Here is a 14,107-nt window from a genome sequence, read left to right on the forward strand (position 1 = left end):
TCCTCGGGAAGTGGATAAGTTGGTCATTCTGCCTGACATCCTCCTTCTTAGCTGTTTGCTAAAGCAGGTGGCGGCGCATATTTTAATCCCAGCACTTGGAAGGCAGAGGCAGGTAGATGTGTTTGAGCCTGAGGGCAGCCTGGTCTACATAGTGAGTCAGCCAGGGCTACGACGTGAGAGATCTTGTCTCAAAACAAACAAGCAAGCAAAATAACAAAGCCCCCAAATAAAAATAAATAAAAAAGGAAAGCGACCCCTGTGCCCTGTGCCCCACTGGTGGAGCACCCATCTTCCAGCACCCATCTTCTAAGCCACCAGCAGCTTTTAAGTTAGTCTCAATAGTGTCACCACAAAAGAGGAAGTATGAGCAGCTGCTAGACCAGGGGCAGCTGCACTTCAGAAGACGACCTTCCCCAGTCAGCTCTTGGAAAACGAGGCGATAAATGAGGGAGTTTAAAATACACACACACACACACACACACACACACACACACACACACACACACACTTTCTCACACACGCATGCACACACACACACGCGCACACACACTAAATGGCCAAGACTAAATCTATCTTGAGGTCATTCATATTTTGGTGGCTGCTTTTTGGCCACTCCTCTCATAGATTCCCTTTGCTGACTTCCTCTGGTAGAAGGAGATGGGCACAGGCAGGGTCTGCTCCATCTCATTCCTCAGAGGCCGCTGTTTTCCTTTTTTCTTTGGGGTTTAGGATTATGCAAATAAAGCATGAAAACAAAAGCTTTCTGAGGTGGAGGAGGACCGCCTTTACAAATCCTGGCAATTTTAAGAGCTCTTTAAGACACCCCTCTCCGTTTTCGCGAACATCTCTCTTGGCTCATTGCCAGTCTATTTTGAATCCGGCCCCTCTTCGGAGCCTTTTAACCAAAGACCTAAAAGTTTATTCTGAAGCTTCTGTCCTGGCCTCATTTTGAAAGTGCAGAAATAAAGGCATGTATGTGCTATCAGTGTCTGTGGGCTGGCTTTGAGTTTTGATCTCTGTCTGATTCAGTCTTCCCTTTGCATACAGCTTTACCTGGACAGGAGCTCTGACCCAGTTCCCTCTTAGGTTCCCACTTTTCTGATATTATCTGGAGGGCAATAGGACCTGGGGAGGTTCAACCCTGCGGCCAAGGGAGACACACCTGCCTAACCGCGTGGGTTGAACGAGTGTGGGAGCGAGCCACTTTAGCTGGCTGTGGAGGGAGGGGTAGAAGTGGGTGCCTGCTGCTGCTCCCGGAGAAAAGGAAAGCTGTGGCTCCCTCCTGGATCCAGAGGTCATGGTGAGAGATGTTGCGGAAGACTGGCTCAGGCTCCTTTTTGTTGCGCCTAGCTACCTGGAGCATCCCTTGGCCATTCGTCTTGGAACTCTGGCTCATTTTGTTTTGCCTCAGCTGTCTCTCTCACTCGCCCGGCCCACGCCACCACCACCCTGCCCAAGACATCCAGGTGCCATAGGTCCCAAAGCCCAGGACCCGCCGCACTTCTCAAACTGTGCCTTCTTTAGCAAAGTGACTCTGTGAAGAAACCGCTCCAGCCTCTTCTATTCAGTACTGCGCGCTCCGCTTCTTCCTGGAGAGACCTGGCTTGGGGACGGTGGTGGCATTACTCCGGCCCCCAGCCAGGCGGTCTGGGGGCGGGGCTTGGAGAACCTTCCTGAGAACCCTAGCCTCTCTGCAGGTCCTGAGAACTCGCTGGTGCGCAAACTCCAGCAGACAGACGCGCTAATAGGCACAACCTAGCAGCAGGTTGGATGGATACCTAGTTGCTGAACTGAATCCTCCAGACTGTACCCCTTCTTCTGCCTTGGTTCAGTTCTCTGCTGATTTGAGAGGCCACACTGATGAGAATTCCCCAAGAGAAGCTACTGGCTGTGTGATGCGCCACCCCAGAGTGGATACTCCCCTGCCTGGGGTACTGTGAAAGGAGCCTCGGTGGAAACAGCTGTTCCTTGACTTTCCACACTCCTGGAATTGGATCCCAGCCTCAGTGCTGGAGGGCTTGTCCTAGCTTCTTAGCATCTATGTTGATGATCGCATTCCAGGGCCACTCAAAAGTGAAGTTCAAAGAGATACTTCTGGATTCGCGATTTCAGACTCTCAAGTTAAGCTTGGAAGAGAGGTGGCTCCTGTTCTGACTTGTTGGGCTTCGTTCAGGAACTTGACTTGCCACTGTCCACCTGACGGATTCTTGGACAGCAGTGGCCACGGGGGCTCTGTTGGGGATGGATGGGGAAGAGCTCTGAACTCCAGACCCAACGAGATCCTCCACGATGGACAGAGTTTATGAGATTCCCGAGGAGCCAAATGTGGTTCCGGTTTCATCCCTGGGAGAAGATGTCATCCGTGGACCTAACCCACGCTTTACCTTTCCGTTTAGTATCCTCTTCTCTACCTTTTTGTACTGTGGGGAGGCTGCGTCCGCCTTGTATATGGTTAGGGTTTATCGAAAGAATAACGAAACCTTCTGGATGACATACACCTTTTCCTTCTTTATGTTTTCATCCATCATGGTTCAGTTGACCCTCATTTTTGTCCACAGAGACCTGGCCAAAGATAGACCACTCTCATTATTTATGCATCTAATCCTCTTGGGACCTGTTATCAGGTGAGCATTTTTAAATCTCTCTGTACAGAGGAGGAAGCTAATCTTTGTACGACTGATACTGTGTTTCTAATCTAATTTTTCCGTCTGTGTCTCTAGTCTAATTTTTCCATTTCTTCTCACTCGACTTCCCTGTCTACTGTCCTAAGACTTTATCTGAAATCATCTTGGGTGCCACCATGGTGACATTGTGGCATGTATATGTGTTCAAAAATCATGAGCAATATCACTAATATGACTTGATTAGACAATTCTTAATGAGTTTGTGTTGTGGAAACCGGCGTGAGACCAATGAATGTGGCCATGCTGTGTTCTTGGGCTATAGCTACAGAGGGATTTTTCACTTTGCTAGGAATGAAAGCCAGGATGGTAGGCATACTAAGTGCTGTTCCACTGAGCTATAGTCCCAGCCTCCAGAGTCTGTAATTTGAATTCTGCCCTTTAGATGCTTTATGAATGGATAATCATTCATTCCTACTTCCACTCGGTCCCACATTCAGTTTTCACAAGTTGAACATCTTGAGCTGGCCTCTTTTTTTTGCCATTTTCAAAACTTTTGGAGTTATTTGACATCTGGAAAGTACTTTATGTAGTAGGTGGTAGCGAGCTGGTACTGTAACCCAAGGAAGTTGACTTTTCTCTGTTGGTAGATCAGTCTCTCTTGCTTATCTTACATTGTGTTGCTGCAATAAATGCACACCGATTGGAAGGACCAAAGGAAGAATGTCCACCTCGGTCTGGAATTAATAGCAAAGGGCAGTGGTATATCTGGTGTTCATATTCAGACTGCTGTGAGCAGCGTGAGAATGTGCTTAATTGTAGGGAGACGGGCATCGGTGCCCGCAGACTCACCTGGATGCTATGGGGTTTCACGGGAGAGAAACATTGCATAACTTATGAAGTCAGTAGGGAGGAATGGACCAAGTTTGTCATGACTGTAAGAGAGGCAAACATATGCAGTCAGCTGAGAAATATGGGTCACAGTGTTGATGTTGTAACTGCAATAGGAAGATAACGCATCATTAGAGATCTCAATATGGCCTGTAAAACTTATCAAGAATGGAACCGCCTTTGATAAAATTTACTACCTATCTATATATCTCTGTAATTCTATTTGTCAACTGTATTTCCTTAAATCTGGGAAATGTTAATCAATATTGTTAGGTTCCATCCCAGAAAATGTGGGATATCTTCACAAAGCAGTGGCCTGAATTAGGAGCTCAAGAATCTAGTTTTCCTTCTGTTATTCGGCAGGCCAATGTGATCTCAGTGACATCTCTTAAAGATGTCTTGGGACTCAGTTCCCTCAGCTGTAAAATGAATGCGTTGGATTAGACCTTGTGTTCCAAATCCTAGTGCTCACAGGGCCTAGGCGTATGCTATATAAACAAAGCAAGTGGGCCAAACATTAGAAAATAGTCTCACATATGTTGATGAATGGAAACAAGGTCTCAGTGGTAAAGAAATGGAATACCATGGCAAATTGGAATCTGGGACATGCTTGTCTGGGAGGCAGCCACTTTAAAATTATAACCCATTGTTTTTAGGTTGGAATTCAGACTCAGTATTGCCAGATCTAACTTTTGAGAAGTTAGTTCCCAAGACAGGGTTTTATGTGAGACTCCATGATTTTAAATTTGGAAACTTACTAACTTCAAAAAATGCAGTATGGGCATACTAATTGCGTACTATCCAGATGTGTCTCAGCTGGCCCTATGTAGCTTTTGGGTTAGGTGATCTAAAGATACTTCCCCAATCTAAGTGTTTCAAGTTGGCTGTAAAATACTTTATCTTTAACTTGGAACCATGATGTTTCAAGATGTCACTAGAGACTCAAAACAACCATTATTTTTGTTCCTTTTCAAAATTCAATATACTGAATTAGCAGTTGAAGAGGATGCAAATTTAGCAAGTACCCAGTCCTTGGTTTTTACTTCCTTTTTTTTTTGTTTGTTTGTGGCCTGCAAAGCTGTTTTTGACTTTGCTCCGCGTGGAGTGTTGTTCACTATTTTTCAGATTTGTCATTGAGCTTGTAGTGCACATGGACTGAGATGCATTTATAACCTCAGTTACTCTAAGCCCACATCAGGAAGAGTAATTCTTTTTTAATTTAAAATTTTTATATATTTTTGAGAATTTCCTATATACATACTGTATTCATATCATTTCCACCTTTTTCCCCTCCAACCCCTTCTGTGTTCACCCACTCCCTTTCAAATTCACAGCTCTTCTTTAGTTACTATTGGTATATCAATTATGTATTTATAAACACATAAATGTATATATATATATACATATATTTAGTGTTTTTCATATGTGTATCTGTTTAAGGCTGATCAATTGGGATTGACCACAAGGTAACCTATAATGTGGTCCTGTTTCTGTTCAAGACTGATCCTTCCTCCCCCAGCAGCCATTCATTGCCTGTACTTCTTCAGGAAAACAATTGTCAACCCAGAAGCAGTACTATTTATATGCTTGTTCTCAAGGCCCATTCCATTTTTCATTAAGTAAGAGTTTGATTACTGCTATCAAGCAAAGGAAGCTGTTCATAGGGCATGGCTCTCTTACATGAAATGCAAACATGCTTCTGGGAATGAAGATGTACTCTGGTTTACTATAGCTTGGGAGTAAGGTAGGAACCCTTTCTTAAACTAGCAAAATATCCACAAGAATAGAAGCATAAACAGAATACCTCATGCCACTGCCCCAATATTTTGTTAAGCAATAGTATGGGTGGGCTTGAAAATGGTTAGATATTTTCCCCTAAATAGTGAGAGTTGCAACTTCCTTCTTTCCTTCCTTTTCTCATCCAGGTCTTACAGTTTGTCTATCAAAAATGGAAATTTCAGGGCTGGGAAGATGGCTCAGTGGCTAAAGCTTACTGTGTATGGATAAAGCACTTACTGTGTAAGCATGAGGGTTTGTGCTTGGGTTCCCATAACCCATGTACAGCTGAACCTGGAGTGCCAGTCCTTCAACAGTGAGATGGGAGGCAAAGACGAAAATCCCCAGAAGCTAGCAGGCCACCGAGCCTGGTGCACACAAAGAAAACTACCTCAAACAAGGGGGATGGCAAGGACCAACCCCCAAGGTTGTCTTCTGATGTCTGGTCTCTACATACACAGATTGTGGCACATGTATGCTTCCCTCCCTCTCTCTCTCTCTCTCTCTCTCTCTCTCTCTCTCTCTCTCTCTCTCATACACACACACACACACACACACACATACGCAGACATGTGCACGCACATGTGTTCAAAAGCGGAAATTTCTCCTGTACATTTTGGAGTAGTACACCTAAAAAAAATTCCAGGGGACCCCGTGGAAAATGGCAGCCAGCACTTATAGTCTAAAGCATACTATTAACAGCCGACGTCTAGAAGCCACATCAGTCCTGAACTTGCCTTTAATCTGCTTTCCTGGTGAATCACTCCCAGTTATCCTCCCCTCTGCCCCTTCTCACTTGCCTCCTCTTTCCCATTCTCATGCTTTCATTTACTCAGCAAATGTTTATCAAATTCCCACTGTGTGATAAGAGCTGGCAGCAAGAGAAATAGAGCCTCTGCCCTCAATCTATTGGAGAAGATGTCTTAATTTCCACTACAAACATTCTTGTCAAAAATAGTCAAGTGTCCATTCTTTTCGGGGTAAGTGGGGGGAAGCGATAACTCAGGTGTAACAAGACAGCGTGTACTAGCTGCTTTTCGCTTCTGTTTACCATATCAGAGCTGCCAGGGCTTGTGATTTTGATAGGACATGTGTGGGAGGGTCACAGCAGGAAATAGACTGTCATCAAGACTTCAAGGGTAATGTGCTCTGGTAAGGCTATTTTCTTCATAAAGAAATAACCAGGTTTAAAAGGGATCTGTCTCCAGCAAGAGGCACACAAAAAAGAAATGTTTTCTTATAAAAGCAGATCTTAAGAATCTCAATTACGAAGCTGAATGCGTTTATTAAAGAGTCTTGTGAAAACCAGGGCCTTTTGAAGCCTTCATCTTTATCTCAGAATACACTATTTCTTAATACTTTTGTATTTGAGACATCTTTTTTTAAGAAACACGGGCAGATTTTTGAGAAGATAAAACAATTCCTTGACTACAAGGAAGTATTTCTGAAATGGTGTTCTTAGGCTAGTAGGTGACCAGAGAGGAAAAAAAACCTTAGATTCAAGTGGCTTGAACAAGGTATGGCCAACCCTTTGATTCATGTACAATGGACAAAAGAAAGAAATGCCAAAAAAGTAATAGAACCTTCCCAGATTTTTCCCTTTTATGACACCTTCCTTTCTTGGGACAATTTTAGCTAAGTTCCCATGATGCTTTACTCCCACAGATGTTTGGAGGCCATGATTAAGTACCTTACACTGTGGAAGAAAGAGGGGCAAGAGGAGCCCTATGTCAGCCTCACCAGAAAGAAGATGCTAATAGATGGCCAGGAGGTGCTGATAGAATGGGAGGTGGGCCACTCCATCCGGACCCTGGCTATGCACCGTAATGCCTACAAACGTATGTCACAGATTCAAGCATTCCTGGGCTCAGTCCCCCAGCTGACCTATCAGCTTTATGTGACTCTGATCTCTTCAGAGGTCCCCCTGGGTAGAGGTGAGTGGGGTCAAGAGAAGGGTGGGCTCTATTTAAATCAAGAGTCTTGGACGTCTAGGCCTGAACTGTCCAGTAGACTGGCCTTGTGTGCATTTTAAAGAAAAAACAAACCAAAACCCATTGAAAGTGCTTTTTCTCAGTAACAATGGCCACAGTGCAAATGCCCAGTGCCTGTGTCTGGTTAATAACGCAGCATTCTGAGATGGCATAGGTTTAGGAGGCTTTCATCATCACAGAACTTCTATTGGACAGCATTTGAACTTAGGGGGTCAGACATCTCAGACCTGCCAGGATTCTTAAACTGGGACGAGTTATGTTTATACTCAAAATTTCACAAACACACCCTTTGGCCACAGCAGTCACCAGAATCAAAGGAAAATTTCCCTTGTCTGGAATGTGTACATTGTGTTGCTAGTTGCTTAATTTGTTTAGAGATGGCCACCTTTAGAGAAAAAGTTCTTAAATATTTCTCTATATTTTTCTTTTCTTTTTTTGTTTTGTTTTGGTTTTGGTGATTGGGTCTCACCTTATATTCCAAGCTGGTCTGGGAACTCACCATCTAGCTAGTCCAGGTTGACCTCTCACTCATGACAATCCTCCTGCTGAGCTTCCCACGTGCTAAGACTATTGTATAGACGAGAACCAGCATGCCTGACTTGGAAGGTTCTTTTGAAAATTCCCTTCCCTCCTCAGACCTGAATCAATCAGAGTGTAGGAAGGCCAGGAATCTGCATTTGTAAAAAGGACCCTCGTTGATCCCAGCTAGTTTCACTAAAGAACCACACAGATTTAATCATTTTCTCCCATAGTAGTGAAGAAACAGGATAGGGGTGTGGGATCTGCCCTTCTTTCTCTGTGATCTCTGAAGGAACTTCGAAAGCAGTCACTGCCGTAAGTTCCTACTGGTAAAAGGATGGGTCCCTAGATGAGTAAGACCTCTGGCAGAGGATGAAATGAGTCAGTATTGTCAGTGCTGACATCAAATGTTGTTATGAATTTTACCAGCCCCATTTCGCTTCATCTGGTTGGGCAGATGCTGCTTCAGATGTGGGTGCAGCTTGGGCCATTTCTTTATTAGTAAGTACTGATCCTATTTGACAAAGACCTCTGTCTCAAATAAATGCAAGAGGGCAAGTCTATCTCCTTTTCTTCATTAACGATTGATTATGAAGTTCTGTTGCTTTGGAAGTTTTTTACAAGTGTACTATGTGACAGTAGTTTGAGGAAAGCCTTGTCTGGAAATGATGCTGCTTTGCTTCCTGAGAATTTTGGGAGCTGAGCAATCATCTAATTAAAATACGTATACATTACGAAGTGTTGAATGTACAGACTGATTGACCTACAGGTGATTGTGTCCACACAGAAAAAGGCTACCCCAAGAGGGACTGAGAAATCTGCAGAGTTGTGACTTTCTAAATTTTCTGTAAGAAATTTTACATCTTAATATACTACTATTTTTTGTTTTCATTATTTGTGGTTTTTTGAGACAGGGTTTCTCTGTATAGTCCTGCCTGACCTGGAACTCACTCTATAGACCAGGCTGGCCTTGAACTCACAGAGATCTACCTGCCTCTGCTTTCAAGTGCAGGAATTAAAGGTGTGCACCACCACTGCCTGACTAAGGGCTGTCAGATGTTTGGTAACATTTCAGGCCATATAGAATAGGGAAAAAATAGACCGTCACTCACCGAAAGTCATCTTTGTTAACCATTCAGTATGTGTCCTTCTAGACTCCTCTTTACTATGTACACATACTGGGCTGTGGGTACAGCTCAGTTGGAGAGTGCCTGGACAGTGTCTGCTAGCATGTTGAAGGTCTTAGGTTAATCTCCAGCACTGCTGGGAACAAAAACATATATATGTATATGTGTATGTCATATAGTTCATATGTGAAATACTCAATTTTACATATTAAAATATTCATTGTTTATATTTTGCCTTTCTTGCCATATTTTTATACCAATCTTCTAAATAGATTCATTTCCAAGATCAATTTGTCAATTGCCATATCTTTTACATTATATATATATATGTATATATATACATATATATATATATATATATGAGTTTGCCTGCACATATGTATGTGTATCGCTTGTATGCCTGGTGTCCATGGAGATCAGAGAAGGGCATTAGATTCCCTGGAACTGTAGTTAAAAGCCACCATATGGGTGCTAGGAACTGAACCTGGGTCCTCTGGAAGAGCAGCAAGTGCTCTTATCTAGCTGTTGAGATTTATTTTTATTCATTTTAAAATTATGAGTATGTATTTATGTATGAGTCTGTGTGTGGTATGTGCACATGAGTTTGGATACCTTTGGAGGGTGGAGGGCAGAGGCAGAGGCATCAGATGCCCCTGGGGTGAGTTACAGGTCATTGTGAGCTGCCCAATGAGGTTGTTAGGAAGAAAAGTCAGGTTCTCTTCAAGACAGTAAGTGCTCATAACTGCTGAGCCATCTCTCCAGCTTCCATTTTCTCAATCTTAATAAGCAATAACCACAAAAGAAAAAAATGCCCTGATTTTAGATTGAGTTAAATGGTATGGGGGTTTTATATGAATAATCAATTCTTTGTTGAATGGTGAGAATAGAAACATGGGTAGCTTAGAAAACTAAGAACGACCACTTTGCAATCCTCCCTTTAGGCCTTTGGGAAGAGGGAGGAGGGGGAGTGGAGGAGGAGGTAGAAGAAATAGAATTTACTAGCTTCTAGACATTTCTCTACATCTTTGGCATGTAATTATTTCATCTTCACAGCAACTTTATCTATGAGGTTATTATTATCCTCACTTTACACAAGATAAAGTGATAGACTCAGAAGTTAAGTAAACCCTCCCCAAGATTTCTGTAAGAAGGCTATGGGAACGACTAGACTCAGTGTCTTGTTTGGAGTCCATGTTTCTGACTATAGCAGTGTTTAATCTCTTAGGGTTAGTCTATTTGTAGAGAGACGTATGGAAATATTTGGGCACTTATTGCAAACATCAGCTTTTCATCCTTTGATAGCACAACTGTCAATCACAGAATTTCAGTTTCAGGGAAAACATTGCCTACTTGGTGAGATGTCCATTGTGATCAGCTTATCAAAGAGCACCGTATCTTTCGAATAGGAGCAAGAGTGGTTTAGAAAGACAAGGGCGACCACTTTCCAATCCTCCATTTGGGGTCTTTGGGATTTTAACACTCTACGCAATACTCAGGAAGATTTTAGAAGTAAACCCATGCTTCCTTTTGGATTTTCATGAGAGAAGGTTTCAGTTTTCTCACAGCTGGAGGTGTATCTTCTCGGCTCTAGCTTCCCTGGGTCTCCTGTTTTTGTGGGATTCGAAACATATATGTTTCAGGTCTACAGTGTAATGTTTTGACATATGTTTATCACTTCATGGAATTACTATTTGTGTGTGTGAGCACCTTCAGAAAAATTACAAGTGTGAAGTAGAATGCCAAGCTGTACATCAGAGCTACCAAAGTTAATCATTTTGTGACAGAAGGTTTGTTCCCTTGAGCAAAAAACAAAACAAAACAAACAACAACAAAAAAAAACCCTCCTGTTTTCCCCAACCCCTAGCCCCTGGTACCATTGCCCTACTCTGCTTCTTTGAATCCAATTTATTTATGAGATTCCACTTATAAATGGGATAATACATTATTTTTATTTCTGAGTCTGGCTCATTTCACTTAGCATAATGGCCTTGATATTCATTCATTTTATTGCAATGATGCAGTTTCCTTCGTATCATTGTTGAGTGACACCCACTACATAGGTGTACCATTTTCTTTACCTCTGCACTCATCAATGGACATTTAGAGTGCTCCCATATACTAGCTGGTTTGTGTCTTGCTGCAGTGAATCACATAGCCGGGCAAATATATCTTTGAGACACTGACTTTCTCTGTGTATGCAACTAGTGGTGGAACTGCTGGATCATATGGTAGTTCTGGTTTTCATTTCTTAGTTACTTTCGTGCTATTTTCTACGATGACGATATCAACTTATATTCCAAATAGGTATAAAAGTTCTATTTTCTCCATATCTTTGTTAGTTTTTTTTTTAAATCAACAGCCATCCTAGCAGGCGATATTTTATTGTGGTCATTCTTTTCATGCAAGACAAGGGTGCTATCCCTGAGATGTACTACCAGCCCTCACTGTGAATTTCATTTTCATTTTTCTAATGATCCGTGATGTTGAGCATATTCTTCTGTATCTGCCAACTATTTATATGTTTTTGTAAAAAATGCGTATCCAGATGCATGCTGTTGGTGTACATAGTGTGATCGTAAGTCTGCATATATATATACACACACATATATGTATATATATACATACACACACATATATATTTATATATAAAACCCTTAAATAAGTCTACTGTTAATTGAAGCATTCAAGCCCTGACCATCATCTCTGGACCTCTGGTTCTGAATACAGGCTTCACCATAGACATCAACTGATTGTCTTATTCCTTACTTTGCAGCTGTCCTAATGGTTTTCTCCCTGATATCTGTCACCTATGGCGCCACCCTCTGCAATATGTTGGCTATCCAGATCAAGTACGATGACTACAAGATTCGACTTGGGCCCCTGGAAGTGCTTTGTATCACCATCTGGAGGACATTGGAGATCACTTCCCGCCTCGTGATTCTGGTGCTCTTCTCCGCCACCTTGAAGTTGAAGGCTGTGCCCTTCTTAGTGCTCAACTTCTTGATCATCCTCTTTGAGCCCTGGGTTCAGTTTTGGAGGAGTGGCGCCCAAATGCCAAACAATATTGAGAAGAATTTCAGCCGGGTTGGCACTCTGGTGGTACTGATTTCTGTCACCATCCTCTACGCTGGCATCAACTTCTCTTGCTGGTCAGCCATGCAGTTGAAGTTGGCAGACAGAGACCTTGTTGACAAAGGTCAGAACTGGGGACATATGGGACTGCACTATAGTGTGAGGTTGGTAGAAAATGTGATCATGGTCTTGGTTTTTAAGTTCCTTGGAGCCAAAGTGTTACTGAATTACTGCCATTCCTTGATTGCGGTGCAGCTTATCATTGCTTATGTGATTTCCATTGGATTCATGCTCCTTTTCTTCCAGTACTTGCACCCTTTGCGCTCACTCTTCACCCATAACGTAGTAGACTACCTCCACTGTATCTGCTGCCGCAGGCACCTCCAGGAGAGGGCTGAGAACTCAGAGCCGTCCGGTGAGGCTGAAACAAGACAGAGTATTGTCTGATTTTTTTTTCTTCTGAACATTATAGGGTGGGTTCAGGGTTGACAAGAGCAACTGTGAAATTGAAGGAGACTTCTATGTGTGTGTTCTTCCAGGTTTGTTTTCTTGACTCTTTTAGTAAACCTATCGAAAGAAAGACTGACCTCCAAATAGGTTTTCCTTTTTTTGTGATTGACTGCTATGTTTGGGTACCAGCACTAATCACTGTTTATTAGTTCATCCTCCTCCTACCCAAGTCAGTTGGAATAACTTCTGGGTACCTTACTCAGGCTCCACATTCCCAGCTTTGCTCATTTGTTTGAGTTTTCATTGTTGTGTCTCCCTGGGCTGATCTGAACTTGACCAGAACACATCTGGACTGACCAGAGGATATGACAGCTTACTAGGGATGAGCACCTCCCAGAAGACAGTCTGACCCTTGTGGTACCTTTACCTGTGAGAGTGGCTGGGATATTTCGATTCTAATGAGAGACTGTGGCTAAGAAGAAGGCCCCATTATGGAAGAAAGCTATTCCCCAGATAAGCTAACACTCTATTAGGATTTTACTTGTGGTCATTCAGCAAAGACTTCTTTTTTTAGAAGCCTTCCTAGGCACCCCCTTATAGAAGGGTATGCAGAATAGGATTCTTTCAGGGAATACATCAGAATGACATATTTTTTCCAAGGCAGAACCCAAAGTCACTCTGCAGCTAAGAACTATGTAGTTTGAACTCCCGATCTTTTTGCCTTTGCCTTCCGAGGGCTGGGATTGCAGATGCATGGCGGTGCACCTGGTTTATATGGTGCGGAGGGCTGCATCCAGGCCTAGGCAAGCACCACTTAGGTGGTGCTGAGCACTGGACCCAGGGTCAGAGAAGCACTCTATCAACTGAGGCATCCCTGCCCCCCCCCCAGGATGACTCTTAAGGAACTACGTAGGCTTCCAGCTCCATTGAGGGAAATGTTTGAATGAAATTTCTCACCTGGTGCCCCATTATTAGGGATTCCCTCCAATCCAGCTTTTCTGTCTCTTTGTATTTTGTTACTTGATGGAAACATCAGAGAAGCTGAACTGTAACTGAAAGTGCTTATGCCCTGTGAAAGAAATGAAGATTTCTTTGTGTCTGCTACTGTCCTGAGTGCTTCATTGATTTTCACTTAGGGCGATAAAGTCCTAATGGCTAAGGCAGCACCTTCGTGCTGTTTTGCATGAGGCTGGGTGACTCCTCAGCAAAGTAAAGGTGGAAGAGAGAAGCTGATCACATGAGATTATCAACACTGCTCTCTCCCTGCGGGGTTTTACTTGCTAATGGGGAATGTAGGTTGGTTTTTTTTTTTTTTCAATCTTCTTGTCATTAACAAACCCCAATGGCCAAATAGACATGGATCATCATGCTCGTGTCTCATCCCTGCTGGATCCTTTGGTGGGCTTGTCAGCTGGGTGCACAGAAGGTAACCAAACAATTGGCATTGTCCTGGCCACTGCCTGCCAGAAAACCAATTATCCCAGCCTTATCTGACCAATTATTCTTCCCCACAGACCAGGAACGTGAGAGGGCCTCTCAAAAGTACATGCTAGCTGAGGAGCTGTTGGCAATTGGTGGCTGCTTGGAGAGGGAGAGTGTTTTCTTCATGGATGCAGCCCCTGAGAGGCTTCTAGTGCTCCTGGAGACGCTCCTGCAGCCA

General features: G+C 43.1%; 1 protein-coding gene across 2 annotated transcripts; it reads left to right on the plus strand.

The window, feature by feature from the left end:
- Positions 1-1,190: 1,190 nt before the first annotated feature.
- On the plus strand, positions 1,191-13,551 carry Xkrx (XK related X-linked). Of its 2 annotated transcripts, XM_048417911.3 has the most exons (3): positions 1,191-2,624; positions 6,954-7,222; positions 11,699-13,551. In XM_048417911.3, exons 1-3 carry the CDS (start codon positions 2,290-2,292, stop codon positions 12,442-12,444), a joined length of 1,350 nt encoding a protein of 449 aa, XP_048273868.1. In that variant the 5' UTR covers positions 1,191-2,289; the 3' UTR covers positions 12,445-13,551. The 2 variants fall into 2 exon arrangements, with proteins under 2 accessions (XP_048273868.1, XP_048273870.1); XM_048417913.3 differs by lacking the exon at positions 6,954-7,222 and having other exon boundaries at positions 2,484-2,624.
- Positions 13,552-14,107: the final 556 nt, after the last annotated feature.

This window comes from Myodes glareolus, chromosome X (assembly GCF_982192425.1).
Source record: "Myodes glareolus chromosome X, mMyoGla1.1, whole genome shotgun sequence".
Classification (NCBI taxonomy): Eukaryota; Metazoa; Chordata; class Mammalia; order Rodentia; family Cricetidae; genus Myodes; species Myodes glareolus.